The following is a 19,403-nucleotide window of genomic DNA, read 5'->3' on the forward strand; positions in this document are numbered from 1 at the left end:
GGAGGGGAGGGGAGGGGGGATAGTAGAGGATAGGAAAGGTAGCAGAACAGGACAGTCACTAGTATGGCAATATGTAAATCAATGGATGTGTAATTGATGTGATTCTGCAATCTGTATATGGGCTAAAAAGGGGAGTTCATAACCCACTTGAAGCAAAGTGTGAAAGATGATATATCAAGAACTATGTAATGTTTTGAACAACCAACAATAAAAAAAAGGCATAATATTAAGATTTATAATCAAAGATTGAAGTGTTTTACAAAACAAGATATTACAGTATATAGTAAATAAAGAGGCACTTACCATCTACTTTAAATAGCACTCTATACACTGCAGCTCTTTTTAAGATTAAATTTCATTTAAAACACATATAATATGGATATAAATTCTAGAAAATTGAATTCGTAACTTTAACTTATTTACATGATAGATCTGCCACTCTGATTTTTATGATAATATGGAAGAAACATACTCCGAGCTTAATTTTTCTCTTCATTTCACACATTAATTTTCTTTTCAAAGACATGACTCATTTATTTTTTGTTGTAAAGTGCATTGTTACCTGGGTAACTGCCAAATTGTAGGCTTTCTATACTAGTGCTGATGAGGAGAATCTTACAAATGAATCCAAGAAAATGAAGAGACCTGAAGTCTGCTCTTTGATTTTAATATCTTGAAATATCTATTACATACCATTAATTATCAGGGCCTAAAACTTGTTTTTATCTTTTAAGGGACATAATAGTGATGGTCAAGAATCCAGGGCTGGGGTCCTGGCTCAGCGGTAAAGTGCTTGCCTAGCACATGGGAGGCCCTGGGTTCGATTCTCAGCACCCATATAAATAAATAAAATAAAGGTATAGTTTTCAACTACAACTAAAAAATAAATATTAAAAAAGGATCCAGGTTGACTTACAACCCCTACAATTCATTGCCCTTTGCTCAAGTTTGCTCATCTCCATTTTCAAAATATTAGCATCTTATGATAAATTCCCAATGCTCATTTCCTTATTCTGTACTTTTTTTCCATATGCCTGACAAAAGGGAAAGAGATTATAAAGGGAATATTTCCCCAGAAATAAGAAAGGGGTGAATCTGCATTTCACTTAGATTTTTAATTATCTGTAACTTTGGACGCCATGACTCTATAGCAGGAATAATGTAAGCGAAGCCAGGATAAAAATTCAAAAAACTGGCATCAGGCATCTAGACTTGATTTCCAACCCAGCAATGTTCAATATGGTGTGACATAGTGGAGTTTTCTGAGATTCATTTTTTTAGCCTTAAAAATAGATGGCCTAAATATATTATATCCATGATTTCTTTAAATTCTGAAATATTTGATGCTCTAATAAATTTTTCCTGTGATGATTCCTCAGATATTAAATTCACGGAACATGTTGATTTGCCCCTAAGAGAGACAAAATGTTTTTCAGAATATTTTAGTAGACTATATATTCAGCCTATTTTGTACAAGATTACAAAAGACTGTATTAATACAGGTATTGCCTAAAAAGGGAGGGTGGGCCTGAGATTGCATCCATCTGGTCTGTGCAGAAAAATCTACAACTAATAGTACTTCTCATTTTACCCTACATTATACTGGGGAGAAGAGAAACTGAAAATTATTTGAACTAACTTCAGTCTGAGGCAACTCCAACTGGCAGTCTGGTAAGCAACACAAAAAGAGAAAGGGGTTAATGACCACCCACCCCTCACTCACAGTGCATAGCCCATGAAGAAATGGAAAGACAGTCAGGTATAGACAGTTCTTTCTATTCTCATTGACTATTTTGACCACTTCAGTGGAAACAATTCCTTAATTTTTCAATAAGAACCATTTTTTTCTTTGTTTCTGTTTCTCTGTGTGTGTGTATTTTAGCTGTGTTTTTGGTTCATGAACATATATAATATACATATTTGTTTCATTTTTTACATTTTAGCATTTTTAAAATGTTATTATTATTATTTTTTACCTTGACTATTGGGGGTTAGGATTTGGGGTTTATATATTTTGATTGTGTTTTATATTGTTTTTCCTTTGTTTCTCTTTTTCTCATTCTCTTGTCTTCTGCTAATAGCCAAATTCTATTATTCACTCCTTCATTCTCCATTTACTTTGTTATTTCTATTATTTCTGATCCTCCTTATGACCATAAAAAGCTACATCTCATCTGCATTACCTGTTTACTTTTTGAAATTATTGACTCTTTTCTACCTTCCTGTCACATTTTCTTTTAATTGACTGTTTTCTTACCATCTTTTAATACTAATTGATTTATATAACTCCTGCTCCCACCATTAATGTTATTGCAATTATTACTGCTATGGCTGATATAGTTGACACTTGTTCTTTGCTTTAATGCCAGATATAACTCATGGTTACTTATTGTTTTTTGGTGTTGATAATTGCTGAGCCTACCATTTCTGGGTTTTGTGGCAATTAACATTATAGATATCATAGTATAACCCAAGTATTTAGTTTAAAACTGTATATTCTTTGTGTTGGTTGTTACTATTGTTTGTTTCCCCGGATTCTGTGAGGTGCTGGGAACCTAAAGGGACACTATAAGTTCATAGGATAAAAACTCTGATGCTGAATGCAACTCAATCAAAAGACATCACACCTTGTTTCACACACAAATTAATGACAATCTTCAGCTATACTCTAATGCAAAGAAGAGAAGAGGCCAAAATACATTCTAATGACAAGGCCCCCAAGTAGAAACAACTAGGGGTAGGCATCCAGATGCCACCTACAGTTATCCATTGCTGTATCAAAAACAGAGAAATAATGAAAAGGCTATGGACACCACACCTATAAAGCGGTCTCAATCCAGATGATTATAGGATATTTTGGAAAGTGAAGACTGTACCTACATAGTTCTACACATAAGAAGAGAAATCCCTTTCGAGAGATGCAGAAAACCTTATAAATGGATACAAGAAATATGAAGAATCAAGCAAACACAACACCTCTTAAAGTTCATGATTCACCAGCAAATGACCCTCCAAATATTGAAGTAGATGAAATATCAGATAGGAAATTAGAAAGAATTATTATAAAAATGATCAACAAATTTCAAGAGAACATAGAAAATTAACTGGATAAACTAAGGAAGTCAGTTTGAAAATGAATGTGAAATTCAATAAGGAGATAGAAATACTGAAAAAAGAACCAAACAGAAATCTTGGCAATGAACTACATACAAAAATCAAATAAAATATTTAACTGAAAATCTCTCTAGAGTAGACCATGCTGAAGACAGAATCTTAGACATGGAAGTTAGAGTGGCCAGTCTTGAACATTCAGACAGTATTAAAGAAAGAAAGAAAGAAAAAAATAGCCATGATCAGAATGTACAAGAAATCTGGGACAACATGTAAAGATTCAATTTAAAGCATCACTGGAATTGAGAAGGGATGTAAAATGTGGGCTAGTGGAATGGATAAAGTCGTCAGGGAAATAAGAACAGAAAAATTTCCCAACCTTCATAATGAGATGGACCTATCTGGGATGAATTCAGAAGCCCAAAGAGATGAGATCAAAAAAGAACATTTCCACAATACATTGTAATAAAAATGCCAAACCTAGAGAACAAAGATAGAATTTTAAAAGCCTCAAGAGAAAAATATCAGGTCATATTTAGAGGCAAGACAATCAGAAACACTTCTGATTTCTCAGCACAATTTCTACAAGTCAGGAAGAGTAGCAGTGATGTGTTCTACGCCCTGAAAGAAAATAATGTCAATGAAGACTGCTACAATGAGCAAAGCTGTTATCCATAATTGAAGATGAAATAAAAACCTTCCAAGTAAATAGAAGAATTCATGACTACTAAACAGGCCTTTCAGAACTTATTAAAGAAATACTGCACATGGAAGAAATAAAAAGTAAACCTCAGAACTCAAAAAGGAACAAATCTCATTTGAAGAACAGTTAAGCAAGTAAGAAACAGGACTAAATTAAACATGATAAGTAAATCAAAATGTCAGTAATTAATAAACAACCTCTCTATGATAACATTTAATTTAAATGATCTACACTTTCCAATTAAGAGACATAGGCTGGTGGATAGACCAAACTATATGTTTTTTGCAAGGGATGCACCTTACATAGACAAGCTGAAAGTGAAAGGATGGATACTGATAAACCATGTGAATGAAGCAAAAAAAGAAGCAGGAGTAGCTAGTCTCATTTCAGAAAAGCATATTTTATACCAAAATTAATCATAAGTGACAAAAATGTCATTTTATATTTGTAAAGAGAACAATACAACAAGAATATAAAATAATAATAAATATTTAAGCCCAAAGCAAGTGTGCAACTAATTACATAAAAGAGACACTACTACTTCTCAGGTCTTCTTCAATTTCTTTCTTCAAAGTACTATAGTTTTCATTGAAGAGATCTTTGACTTCCTTGGTTAGAGTTATTCCTGTTTTTTTTTTTTTTTGAGGATACTATGTACAAATATGTAACAATAAATCACATCAATGTGTATAACTACACTGCATCAAAAAAATGTGAAAAAAATTATTCAGAAAAAAAAAGAGCAGACATCTCCTCCATCCCAAGACCTTGTCTTCCTTCCATTCAATAATCTGGACATTTATTAAATACATTGCCATATTTATTAAATACAGCTATAAAATAAACTGTATTTTCTTCTGTGTTTAACGATCCAGAGTTCCAGGACAAACTATAGGTGATGAAAATATGTTTATTTATTTTCTATGTTTACTTCTTAAAGTTATGTTGTGTATTCTACTGTACTCCCCTCCCTCAAATTTACACATTGAAATCACACCCTCTACTACCCCAGAATGTTACCTTGTTTGGAAAAAGGGTCATTGCAGATATAATTAGTTATTATATGGTCATACTGGAGTTAGATGAGCGTTAAATCAGTATGACTAGTGTACTTATTTAAACAGGGGAAATTTAGACAAAAAAAAAATAGGCATCATACTATATAGCCACTAGAGTTATGCATTTGCAAGCCCAGAAACTACTAGAACTTAGAAGAGAAGATGCACTGTCTTGTCAATATCCTGATTTTGACTTTTGGCTTCTAGAACTGAAAAGCAATAAATTTTTGTTTTTCTAAGCCAGACAGTTTGTTGTGTTTTATTACAGTAGTCCTAGGAAATGAATCTAAGTTTTAACACAGGTTTGTGTTACGATGGGTTTGGGCTGGGTTTCTTAGAAGATCCATTCCAACAAATGTATTACTACTATAACAGGCTTATAGATTTGTTTTGCCTATACTCCTGTGCAAATTTTGGGGTTATCACCCGTGCCATTATATCTTTTATCAGTTTTGAAGCATTCGGTTTCAAGTACTTGACTTTTTTCTAACTAGATGTATAATTCAACTCATTGATCTTCAGTTCCCTGATGATAATGATATTTGACCTAGAAAACCATAAACTTATTTATGAGGATCAAAAGAGATAATAAGCAAGCCTCAGCAATTTAGTGAGGCCCAAAGAAATTTCGTGAGACCCTGTCTCAAAATAAAAAACATAAGAAGGGCCTGGGGATGTGGCTCAGTGGTTAAGTACCTCTGGGTTCAACATTCATTTAAGGACAGTGTTTTGATAGCCAAAAAGAGCTAAGCAGGGGAAATCACAAAAAAGGATATTATCAGGTAGCTCAGGGTTGTCCAGTGAGACAGAAAAACCTTAGAACCATACCCTATTTCGAGTTGTGGTTGTTCTTATTCCCCTTGTGTAAGGAGTTTTTAGAGAACTTTGTTGAGCATTGTATTAATCCACTGCTGTCACTATAAATAAATACCCAAAAGAAAAGATGACTTATAAAGAAAAGATGCTTACTTATCTCACAATTTTAGTTGCTGGAAATCCAAAAATATGATGTGGGCTCTGCAAAGCTCCTATCTTGGCTATGTAAGCTCATGTCAAAAATGGATGTGGTAGTAAGCAATCACATTCCAGACAGGAAACCAAGGAGAGCAAATGGGGATCTACAATTCCTTCTGGGGGCACACTTCCAAAGGATTAAATACTTTCTACCAAGCTTAAACTCTTAAATGCTCCATACAACCCCAGTATCACCACCATGGGGATCAAGCTCCCAACACAAGAGCTTAGGTGTACCATATCAAACCATAGTAAGCATCTTACTAACTGATGTAATATGATTAAAAGGAAAAACAAAAACAAAGGAGACTGTCTTTCCAGATGTGCACTCTAGGTACTGTTATTGAAAGTCAGTTGATCTATTTGTGGACTTATTTCTGGGATTTCTATCCTATTCTACTGGTAATATGTCTGTTTTATGCTAATACCTTGCTGTTTTGATTACTGCAGATCTGTAATGTATTTTGAAATCTCTTAGTGAGATGCTTTCAGCTTTGTTCTTTTGGACAAAGACTGCTTTGGCTCTTTAGTGTATTTTATGCTTCTACGTGAATTTTAGAATTTATTTTCTGTTCCTATGACAAAAGACACTGGAATTTTGATAGGAACTTTATTGACTCTAGATCAATTTGGGGAGTAGAAAATTATAGTATTGATTCTTCTAAAAATCTATGAGCATCAATATCTTTCCATTTATTTTTTTCATTGATGTTTTATAGTTTGCAGTGTAGAGCTTTCACTTCCTTAGTTAAGTTTACTCATAAAGTAGGTTGTATGTTTAATTCTTTTTGTTGCTATTATAAATGGGATTTTTTCTTAATCATTTTTTTTCAGACAAATTAGTGTTAGCTTATAGCAATGCTGCTGAGTTTCATAAGTTGATTTTATATCCTGCAACTTTACTGAATTTGTTTATCAATTCTAATAATTCTTGGTATACGTAGTATTTTCTAAATATATAATAAATGTTTTCACAGAAAAATTAAAGTGGATCTTTATATAAGAAACTTGGAATGGGCTAAAAACTTAAACATAAGACCTGAAATTATAAAGCTAATAGATAAAAATATAGGAGAAAGCCTGCATGATATTGGTCTGGGAGAGATTTTTGAATAAGATTTCAACAGCACAGGAAACAAAAGTAAAAATAAACAAATGATATTTTATCAAACTAAAAAGCTTCTGCACAGCAAATGAAATACTAGAGTGAAAATACAACTCACACATTGGAAGAAAATGTTTGCAAAATATATATTACATAAGGGGACAATATTTTATATATAAGGAACTCAAACTATTGAGTTTGAGTTAATATAAGGTAATATAACAAATAGCCCAATTAAAGATGGGCAAGGAACTGGAATAGACATTTCACAAAAGAAGAAATAGGAATGATCAACAGATAAATGCAAAACTGTACAACATCTCTATTCAGAGAGAAATGTAAATTAAGACCAAAATGGGATATCAAATGAATTATCAAATGATTAAACATAAGAAGTGTTGGCAAAGATACAGAGAGAATGGAATGCTTAACACTGTCAGTACTATTGTATATTAGTAGAACTATTTTGGAAAACATCATTGAAATTTCCTCAAAAAATTACAAGTAGAATTACCTTATGATCCAATAATCCTGCTACAGGGATTATATCAAAAGTAATTGAAATCCACATGCCAAAGAGATGTCTGGACCCACATATTTATTGCAGCATTATTCACAATAACTAAGATATAGAAACAATCTAAGTTTCTATCAGTGGATGACTGGCTTAAGAACTGTGGTACATACACAATGGAAAATGATTCAGCCTTAACATAGGAAATTTTGTTATTTCTGACAACATGAATGAACCTAGAGGCAATTGTTATGGTAAGTGGAATAAGCCAGACACAGAGAGATGAATAATGTGTGATCTCACTTATATGTGGAAGTTAAAAAATTAAAATGTAGAGTACAACAGTAGTTAACAGAAGAGGGGCATGTCAGTGTGAGGGTAGAGGTGGAGAAAAACATGTAGGCATTTGTCATCTGGTACAAAGTTAAAGAAGCAATTTCTGGTGTTTCATTCCTTGGCAAGATGACTATATTTAGTAGTAATATATTGTATATTTTTAAATATCTGCAAGAGAGGGTTTAAATGTTCTTCCCTTAAAGAAAAGATAAATCTTTACACCTATGGATATGCTAATTTCCATGATTTGATAATTCTGAAATGTAAATATGTAAAGAAACACCACATTGTACCCTATAAATATATACAGTTACTATTTCTCAACTAAACAATGTAAAAAAGCAAGGGGTTGAAGTAGATGTTACCTAGGCATGCAGAAATAGGAACTGACTTTTTAAATTGCTCTTAAAAGTTTCTAATGAAAGCTGTTTGTATGTATTTGGATTGGGATACATTGTTTGTACATTACCTTACTAGTTGAGAGTAAATTTAAAATGCCAGTCACTTTCTCATATTGCTGTATATGTCAAGGTGTGTTTTTAGGCCAAACAAAAGACTGCCATTTGCTTCATGTGTGTCTGGTCTTGCAGAGAAGAAAGAAATGTTTTAGGGGCTGACCTCACAGAGGAAAATTTTGTAAACATCTTCTATTAGTTTAATAGGAGGAAATAGAAATAGTTGAGCCTAGCTGAGAGTACTTGATCAAGTGACTTAATTGCTTGAGTCACCAGATGATTTTTCTATAGATTGAGAAGTTTGGACCCTATGTTTCTCAAACTAAAATACTCCTAATAAGCATTTTACTCCACAATGTTTGCTTTGATACACAAACGTTTTAAATTATTTAGCATTAAGTAAAGAAGGTATTCCAAGAAAATACTCCATGATTTTTCTGGTGACTTGACATAGTCCCTAACATACCGTTTAATTTCCTAATTGTAATAGTATAAGAATAGGTAATACAATATCCCTCTGGCTATAAGTTTTTGGTCATTTTATGTTTTTCTAAATAACTTTTTTGGGTTTTCATTTTTTTAAATGTTCATTTTTTTAAAAAAAAATTGTAGTTGTAGATGGACAGAATGCTTTTATTTTATTTATTATTTTTTCTTTTTTTAATTTATTTGTTTTAATTACTTACACATGACAGTACAATGATCTTGACATATTATGCATTTGAATCAGATGGGATCAAGTACTCTCAACTAGACACTAATAGAGCAGTGTCAATAATGCAGATGGTTTTATACCTATTCCATTACAAAACACTAATCAAAGTCATGAGATATTAAATACTAAACCCTAATGCCAAATCACAATCTGTTTTCTCTTTGCATGTAGGGTTTCTTAGAGCTTTTATTTTAATCCCTAGAACTTTCCTTTTACTCCATATTACACCATGCTTACAACCTGAAGCTAACTCAAAATAGTATTCTATACTCTTTTTTAAAATATGTTCAAGGGCTGGGGTTGTAGCTCAGTGGTTGAGAACTTACCTCCCATGTGTGAGGCACTGGGTTCGATCTTCAGCACCACATTAAAAAAATAAATAAAATAAAGATATTTAAAAAATATATGTGCAATGTAACATCAGGTACATCCTTAAGAATTGGACTATAACAATAAAATCTATTCCATGCTTGTATAATTATTATATCAAAATGTATTCTGCTATCATGTATAACTAAAAAGAACCAATAAACTTTTTTAAAAATGGTGGAAAAAAAGAAATAGTTGAGCCTTAAAAAACCAATCATTATATCACATTTATTCAATTTCATATAACTTACCCAGGAAGTATATATCTGGAGGACAGATTGCCTCAGTGCTGTGGACAAGTTATAGTCCTCAGAACTGTGGTGCACTTGGTGTCCAGCCCAAATAATGTTAACCTCTGCAAAACACATAATTTGAAAGCAGCCATGAGAAAAAGAACAAAGTAACTTCCATGTCCAGTTATGCATGTTTCTCTCTTGAGTGAGGATGAAAAATCTGGAATATCTCTGGAAAAGCTAGCCAACACCATGATAATTGAAATAAGGCTGCTCAAATCATTTTTTGGAAACAGGAGCCAACAGAGTATAAATAAATAAAAACTTGAAACGTAGACAATAAATATGTATAGCATATATGACATAATTAATGCCTCTAGCAAACTAAAATAACTTCTGAAATTTACACTTTACTAACATATTACAATATGACAGATCATAAAAGCCAACTGGAAATGTGGTAACAATGTAGTCAATGGATAGTGATGATTTTTCAGTATGTGATAACATTTCTAATTAAAGAAGATTCCTGATGGAAGAAATTAGTACATAAATTTTGGAATGAATTATTACATAATATTATTTCCTGATGGCTTTTGAAAAGTCTTAAAAAATGTTGAAATAAGAAGAAAAATAGCAATATTCGGTCCTAAGATTTAAAGTTTTCCTTTTATTTACAAAAATACATTAAATAATGGTTATATAAGGTTCTTCCCATACCTAACAAAGATAGTATTATATTTCTAAAATTTTTCCAAATAGTAGATATTGTTCTTATAATAAAGAAGACAATGAATGTTTTTATTTTTATCACACACACACTCAAAAGGAGAGTGGCTTGTTTTGCCTACAAGTATGACTTCATAATGACCCTTCAAAAAAAAGGAACAGAAGAGGCCAAGTGACTTTGTATTCTGCCCATATTTTTCTCTGTGTAGATATTTTTCATCTTAAGAAAATCCCAGTTAAAAATGTCACATTATATATAACACTCAATTAAAAACATGTATTTGTTCTTACTTAACTAATTTATGTTTGGTCTTTTGCTACAAATCCAGGAGATGGAATTAACCATATGATATGATCATTGTATCATCAGTATAGATAATAAATTAAAAAGCTTAGGATTGGATGTATGGGATTGTAACTATGGACCTTAATTGTGAAAATACCAGTCTACTGATCTGGGCAGTTGCTGTATGCTCTCTGACCACTTTGTTTAGGGAGTTACCAAACAAAACATGGAAAGCAAAATTATCTTAGTCAACAAGTGATAGCTCAGAGATATAAGAAGAACTTAACTTTGTGAGAGTGAAAATATTATGAACAGGATTCTGAATAGGTAGGCTTATCAGATTTTTTCTATAAAAGTATTTTCATTACCCAGCTTCTGATAAGTAACTTATATACTGAATAATTAATGTTTTAATCATTTCTAAAATTGACACTATATTTCTACCCAAGAAATTTAGAAAATTGTTCCTATACAAATGAGGACTAATTCACCATGATGACCTCTCAAACTTCCCTGCCATAATCTTTGAAATAATTTAGAAGCAAAATCTCTGGCTTATTGATTAATACACACAGCTATATGTAAGAGATATAAGAAACTCTGTGGCACTGTTTCTCTTCCTGTGTTGTGGGGTGTGAGTTCAAGAGGTAATAAAGTTGATGAATATCCTAAGGTTTTAAGACTGTTTACAGATTGAACACTTGAAGCAATCTAAACACTATTTTCCCTTTAGAACATACTCAGCACCATGCTTTTCAGAACTTACTACTTATAAATCTTCCTTGTAAGTCAACACATTGTATATTTTTGGACTTCTCAGAATTTAATTTTAAAAATTCATCCTAATGTATCCATAAAATAAGTTAACAAGGGGATGACCTAATTAGATAAGGTTTCATTAGAGACTCATAATATATATTGGAGCTACTTCCTTATAGTCTCCACAGAAGAGAATGGTGGAACAAAGAATCCACAAAGGTGGAGGTTAAAGACCTGTCTTTTTAGTTGTTTTAAAAGCATTTACTTCCTATCACAAACTGTGTGTAACACAAGCCTTCCTTCAATGAAGTACAGCTGTATAAACAGGGTACAGTAACAGGATCCTACCACCTTACCTCTGTCACTTTTTAGAAATGGGAAAAACAAGTAGGAAAACTGGACTTTATTATTATTTTTTTTTGCAATTTATATTCAGCCTGGAAGAAAGTTAATTTTAAAAAATGTTTAGAAAAATCATTTTATAAAAAAACTGTTCTAATAATTCTTTTGAGAACTAAATGAGAAAAAGTTAATTGTGCATTTACATGTTTATCTTCCCTAACACTTGCACTGACAAATTGTCTGTTGTAAGGAAAGAAAACAAAAGAGGGAAATACATTATTCTGAATGAGCTTCTTTCTATGAAAGAATTAATTAATATAATTACATGTTCTTTTCAACAACAATATTTTTCTTTTCCTATAAGCAAATTATAGACTGTATAAGTTATGCAATTTTATTATAATTTTTCAATGACATAATTAGAAACAATTATACTGCTTTCCAGTGAATGTCAAAGTGTAGATTTGCGTAAATATATATTATTAATACTTAGTCAACAATTCCATTAATTTGGCCAAAATTTAAGTAACATTCAAGTGTACTATATTCTTGAGATGTTAACTTTTAAAATTTTTAATAAAATATAAATGACAATAAAAACTATCCTTTGAATATTCAGTTTTATAAGATTTTAACAGATACATCTATGTAATCACTACCACAGTCAAGATGTAATCAGTTTCATCAACCCCAAAGTCTCCCCAACCCACTTTGTGGAGGAGGGAGACAGAATCTAAGATGGTCCCTGACTCAGATGATGATATCATGAACTTAGAATTTATAATGCAATAGGGCAGAATTTTGTGACTTTGGGAGAGGCCAGAGTCCCTTGAATGCGGAGGAAATATGAATGAGTGGGATTCAGGGAAGTGTTGAGGGGATGTTCCCTGGTAACTCTAGCCCACTGGTAGTCATGCTGATTTATAATTCTCTCCATTTGGGTGTGAGCTGATTTAGCAACTCCCAGAGAATAGAATGGAAAAGGTAATAGGGTGCCCTTGCTGATATTAAGTTGCAAAAAAAAAAAAAAGACAGTAGCTTATGTCACAGTTGCTCACTTTTGCTTTTGCATGCTGTCTGAGGAAAGCCAGTTGTATGATGTGAACTGCATTTTTTTTAATTTTATTTTTTTATCTTTTTATTTCATCTGTTTTTTTTTTATTTTATTTTATTATTAGTTGTTCAAAACATTACAAAGCTCTTGACATATCATAGGAAGGGCAGCAGAATTCAACAGACACTAGTATGGCAGTATGTAAAAAAGTGGATGTGGAACCCATGTGAATCTGCAATATGTATATGGGGTAAAAATGGGAGTTCATAGTCTGCTTGAATCAAATGTGAACTGCATTTTGGAGAAGTGCAGGTGACAGGGAATTGGGAGAGGTGTCTGACTGCCCAGCCAGGAAGGAAATAATCTTCTGAGTCCAAATGCCACAAGGTACTGAACCCTGCCAAGAATTGGTATGGGGTTTGGAAGCAGATCTTCCCCGAGTCAAGCCTTCAGATGGCACTGCAGATTACTGACAGCAGCACCATTGAACTGCAACTTTATGAAGCTTGAGATAGAGGAATATCTCAGCCATCCCCATGTTCTGACTCACAAAAATCATAAGGTGATAAATGTACCTTATTTTAGGCTACTAATTTGTTATAAAACAATAAAAAATTAATGCAGAGGTCTACTCCGATCTCTACTCTCTGCCCCTGGCATTAACTTATTTGTTTTCTTATAGTTTTACCTTGAGTATGTCATATAAATGGAATCATAAGCATTTAGCTCTTTGGCATCTGACTGCTTTTGTTTATCATAACATGTTAAAAAATTCCCCCATTTTGTGGTGATTATTGTAGTTTGTTCCTTTTTATTGCTGAGCAATATTCCATTTATATAAATGTGCCAAATTTGTTGTTGTTTTTATTTATTCATGTGAAGAACATTTCAGATGTTTCCTGTTTTCTGACAATTACACATAAAGCTTCTGTCACTATTGTCATTGAGATTTTGTGTGAACAGAAGTCTTTACTTCACTGAGGAGTAGGATTGCTAAGCTGTACAGTATGTTTACATTTAGTTTAAGAAACTATCAGATGCTTTTCCAAAGTGGCTGTACATTTTTGTATTAGCACCAGCAGTGTGCAAGTAATGTTCAAGTTGTTGCACATCTCTGGAAGAACTTGAAATCATTAATTTAATTTTTATTTATTTATTTATTTGACAGTCATTATGATAGGTATCCCATTGAAATGTTAATTTGCATAGCTGTCGTGGATAATGATAATGATTCATGTGTTTATTTGCTATCTGCAATCTTATCTTTGAAGTAACTATTAAAAATGTATGCCCACATTTAGTTGTATTGTTTTCTTCAGGAGATCTCAATATATTCTCGATATATTCGATATATTGTGCATACAAGCCCTTTATTAGATATGAGACTTCCATCTATTCTGTCCTAGGCTGTAGTTTGACTTTTCATTTTGTAATAGTATCTAATAAAGAACAAACTTTTTTAAAAATTTTCATGAAAGTTAATATACATACTTGAGAGTTGTATTAAGTTATAACTGTGTTTAACAGAAAACAAAGATTATTTTGGAGAAATGTTTTAGGATAATGTGAAATCTGTTAGTGTCTAGAAGTTAGTTGTCTATATAGGCTATACATCTAAATATATATATATCACTCTCAGTTCATATGTTGTCACCTATGGATTGGGGAGAAGTGACCCTTTAGGTTAATTCAAGATATAAACACGGGTCTACATAGAATTTCTACACTTATATATGACAGCCATTTAATTCCCAATACTGGGCAGGCCAGAATGTCCTAGGGCATCTTTGGATTGATGGTGTTGCCTTCACTCATAGACTGGAAAAAAACAACAAAAACAACAATAACAACAACAACAAAAAAAAACAGTATGGGGTCTGGGGTTGTAGCTCAGTGGTAGAGTACTCGCCTAGCATGTGTGAGGCCCTGGGTTCTATCCTCAGCACCACATAAAAATAAATAAATAAAATAAAGGCATTGTGTCCAACTACACCTAAAAATAAATGTGTTTTTTTTTTTAACCCAGTTATGAAGACGAAAGATGTTACAGGAATTGGGCAAAATGTTAGTATACTTGGCTCCACTAAAAACATGTAAGTCATATGTTATAAAACATTGGCCTACTCTTCAGTGACTATGGAACATACAAGCTGTGTCTTAGACCTTAGTTTTGTTCTGCTATAACAGAATATCTGACAGTGGGTTATTTACAAAACCAGAAATTTATTTCCCATGATTCTGGAGGCTGAGAAGTCCAAGATCGAGATACTAGTAAATTAGAACCCATTCTCTCTTCTCCCAAGATGGCACCTCTGAATGATGCTTCCTCCTAAAAAGTGGATGCAAGTGTTCTCATAGGGCCCAATAGAAGAAGAGGGCAAGGGCAAATATAATCCTATAAAACCCATTTCATAGTTGTGTTAATTCTTTCAAGAAGGTGGAGCCCTGCATGTCCCAAACACTTCTCAATGGAGACCACCTCCTAACAGTGTTGCATTGGGGATTAATTTTTTATACCTGCATTTTGGAGGAGATAAAAATATTTAAACTATTGCGAGCTGCAAGAGTCTTTAGGAGTCAGATAGTCCAAACTTTAATTTTATATATAAGGAAAATAAGCTTGAAAAGGAAAATGGAAAAAGAGTTTCATTGAAGTAGAAATTTTTTTCTCTCTCTCAGCAGGGATTTATTTGATTCACTCTCCCCTAGGATTTTATTTCTCCTTCAGAAATGGAGATGACTGGATTCATAGTTCTATTAGAGTTAGATGGCACATCTTTGGTAATTTCCAATATGTGAAAGATATATGAAACTCAAAATATACTATTGAATGATAGTGTTAAACCTCTTGAATTGAATCAACTGTGCATTGTCTTTACCAAGAAATCTAACAATACACCAAACATTTCACTTTTGAATTTTTTTGAGAGAAAGAGAGAGAGAGAGAGAGAGAGAGAGAGAGAGAGAGAGAGATTTTTAATATTTATTTTTTAGTTTTCAGCAGACACAACATCTTTGTTTGTATGTGGTGCTGAGGTTCGAACCCCGGGGCTGCACAGATGCCAGCGTGCTACAGCTTGAGCCACATCCCCAGCCGTGACTTTTGAATTAAAAAAACTGCCACTGTAAATTTGGGACTAATCAGCACAAGTGAATTATTGAGAAGTCCATTCCATCTCTTCCCAGTAACTAAGCAGGATTGATATATCATTTAAAAAAATTAATTGAGCTAAGCAAACAAAATAAAGCAACTGATGCAAGTTATCAAACTAAATCTATCCTGAGAATAACAATGAAAATACTCCCAATACATTCCATATCTTCTGCTCTTTGACTAATAATGTTATCAATTGCATTATCCCAATTTCAATGACTTCCCAATGTAGCAAATGAAGTTATGATGACAAAATCGATGATATTGTTAATTATTATTATTATTTTTAGTACTAGGATTAAACCCAGGGACACTTAACCATTGAGCCACATCTCCATTCCTTTTATTAAATTTTAGTTAGAGGCAGTGTCTTGCTGAGTTACTTAGGCTGTCACTAAATTGCTGTGGTGGCTTTGAGCTCACAATCCTCCTGACTCAGTCTCACAAACCACTGGGATTATAGGCATGCATGATGGTACCTGGTTTATATTGTTAATTTTTTACCAGTAAAGCTTGACACTTCCATTTTTTTCTAAGTTTTCTTCTGCCCACTTAATATTAAAACACAAACTGCTGAGTATTTATAAAATAATCAATTAGAATAAAACTGGTAAGTTGGCTGTACCTCCATATTTTATACATTTTTCATATTTCCAAATATTCCATCATAGAAACCACTCATCTGGAAAAAATGAGCAAACTTTTTATCTTTTATCTAGACATATGACCACATGTAGACATTAAGTCATCTCTCTAGAGATAGTAACAAATGAATGTACTAAAATTGTCATGAATACTAAACTGTCCTTCTAATTGTTTTGGGAATCACACTTTATTTCATTCCTTTCTTTTTATTTAAGTTTAGTGGAAACTTTTAAGTCCTAAAATGCAGAATTTTAAAAAAGCCTTTTCCATTTGTTTGACTATGCACTTTCAAAATTTAAACAAGATACAATAAGAAATTGCTTTTTAATATAAAGCAAAAAATAAGAATTTGTCTTTCCAATCAACACTTTTGTTTCTATTCAGTGTAAAAGTAAGAAGTAATGTAGGGCTCATCATTGACTTATGTGAACAAAATGCTAAAAAATACAAATTGCATTGATAATTATGTTATTACAACCTAAAGAATTCATTTGTTGTTTTCTCTGATAAGTAGATGCTAATCCATAATGGGGCAGGGGGTGGAACAAGGGAAAAATGAAGAACTTTGAATTGAGCAGAGGGGAGGATGAGAGGAGTGGGAATGTGTAGGAAGGAAGATGGTAGAATGAGATGGATGCTATTACCCCATGTATGGGTATGATTGCACAAACAATGTGAGTATACATCTTGTACAACCAGAGAAATAAAAAAGTTGTGCTCTATTTGTGTAAAAATTAATTTTTTAAAAAAGAATTAATTTGTATTACAGATAAAAAAGTAATTTAAAAATATCAGAATTTCAACATATGCTCATTTTTTGTCCATTTTGTTCTATATTAAAACCATTTTACAGGGTCTAAAAATTAAGAATATATTTCAAAAGACTATATTTCATGTGTGAGTTTCTAAAAATTAAAATAGTTTTAGCACTAGTTTATTGAAATTCTAGCATATACAAATCTTTGCTTACATATTCTAAAAGATGAAAGCACAGAATAAAAGAACAAAAACAAAATCTAATAGCCCTCACAAGGCCTATCATAAGATAAAAACATAAAATCCAAATGTATGTCTGATACTAGAAAGAAATAATTACAACCTATTAAAATAAAAATTCTCTGTAAATTGCTTGTCTTGTGTCACTTTATGGGATGCCACATATAACCAGGGCTTCCTAGTAGGAAAGAGTACATTAGTTACTCTATGCCTAATAAGGCTAAATGACCATTTCCCTGTCTTTCTATTTTATCCATTCTCAGAATGTCCTAGCAATGAAACTGCAAAATGTCTCATGCATTCAAATTTGGGTCATTGCCCTAATTGTCCCAATAGTTAGAATTGTCATAAAAGTCATTCTGTATCCTTATTCAAATATGAAATTAAAAATAATAATTATAATAACAGCAATGATCATAAACCCAAAGAGCATTTAGCATGTACTAGGGAATATTTTAAACATTTTCCATATATTAACTTATATATTTCCCTAAAGGTGTCATTTTATAGAAGAGGAAATGGAGATACAAGGAGATTTAATAACTTGCAGAAGGTAATTCATTGTTTTTATTCCTATTGCATATTAATAATTTTTGTTATTAGTTGTAAAGTCAGTGTTTTCTAGCCCCATTGCACCTAAGTGAATTTATAGGATCATTTCCTAATGTAGTGTGAGTGGAAATGCTGTGTGTCATGTGATTCAAGGTACAAATCCGGTGTGCTCTCTCCACACTTTCTCTCTTCTCTAACTGCAAGCAAGATGCAGAGTGGTCAGTCGAGGACACTAAGGCCCTGGGACATACAAGGACACCAGATGGAGGGATTCTGGGTCCTTGAAAAGCAGCAGGGAGAACAGCACCCCTGTTCTGGGATGTGATTGAAATTTAAATCTTTATTGTGTTAAGTCACTGAGATTTGTTCTCTTTTAGTGAACTAACTTTAATACCTCCTCACAGGTAATTTTTCTTCTTAATACAAATGAATGTGATGTAATAACCACACAAAATACCAGTGATTGCACTACATCTGTGTTCTACCACTCAGTGTTTCTACAGACTGACTTCGATAGGGAAAACACTTTATTAGATGCCAGGCAAACTCTTATGTCTTAAAGCCACTTTCAATTAGCATAGCTAATTTTCTTATCACCAACTTCCCAAAATGACTGCTACAAAGATATGGCTCTAAGAAATCCAAAACTACCCTGTGACTTTTTGCTCCCTTTATTCTGTTACCTTGAATCATCCATCACTTCATTCTAATGAGGAGATTAGCTTTGCCTTGAAGCAGTTGATTATAACAGGACTGAACATACCAAGGAAAGAAAAAGAAGACTTGTGTTTTATTGTTAGCATGTACAACTCCAGCCCATTCCCATTTTCTGCCCAGAATGCCCATTGTCTTTTCTAAAATTATTCCTGTTCTTAGACCTTAGTCCTTTTATCATTATCCTGCTTTAGAAAACCCAAGTCTGACTTTAAATTTTTTTTCAAAAAGATGATGAATTGGATTATTGTTTCTACCATTTTATTAGATTCATATGTAACATTTTTTTTCCTTTTACTATCTAAGTGTGTAAGGGATAAGGTGGCAGAATGGGCAAGTTGCCAGGTCAAGTGGTAACAACTCTGAAAGAACTTCAGCAGGATTGAGGGGTTGTCTTGACAGCAGCAGGAGGGAAGCTATATGACTGCTTCTATTCCCTAGGAGACAGAGTAAAATGCTAGGGCAGAAGGTCCCAAGGCAAGCAAACCTATTAGGGGTGGCAAGGGAAATAGGTCCTGAGGAGCAATAGAACTGGGGTGGGGTGGGGTGGGGATGGGGG

General features: G+C 32.8%; 1 protein-coding gene across 6 annotated transcripts in view; it reads right to left on the minus strand.

Annotated features, from left to right (window-relative positions):
- Window positions 1–19,403, minus strand: part of Agmo (alkylglycerol monooxygenase) — a 336,057-nt gene that overhangs the window by 215,057 nt on the left and 101,597 nt on the right. For all 6 annotated transcript variants that reach the window (XM_048799642.1, XM_015498116.2, XM_048799643.1 and 3 more), the window contains exon 5: window positions 9,632–9,735. In XM_048799642.1, coding sequence (XP_048655599.1) covers window positions 9,632–9,735 — 104 coding nt within the window. The remainder of the gene's footprint in view (window positions 1–9,631; window positions 9,736–19,403) is intronic.

Source organism: Marmota marmota, unplaced genomic scaffold (assembly GCF_001458135.2).
Source record: "Marmota marmota marmota unplaced genomic scaffold, marMar, whole genome shotgun sequence".
NCBI classification, from domain to species: domain Eukaryota; kingdom Metazoa; phylum Chordata; class Mammalia; order Rodentia; family Sciuridae; genus Marmota; species Marmota marmota.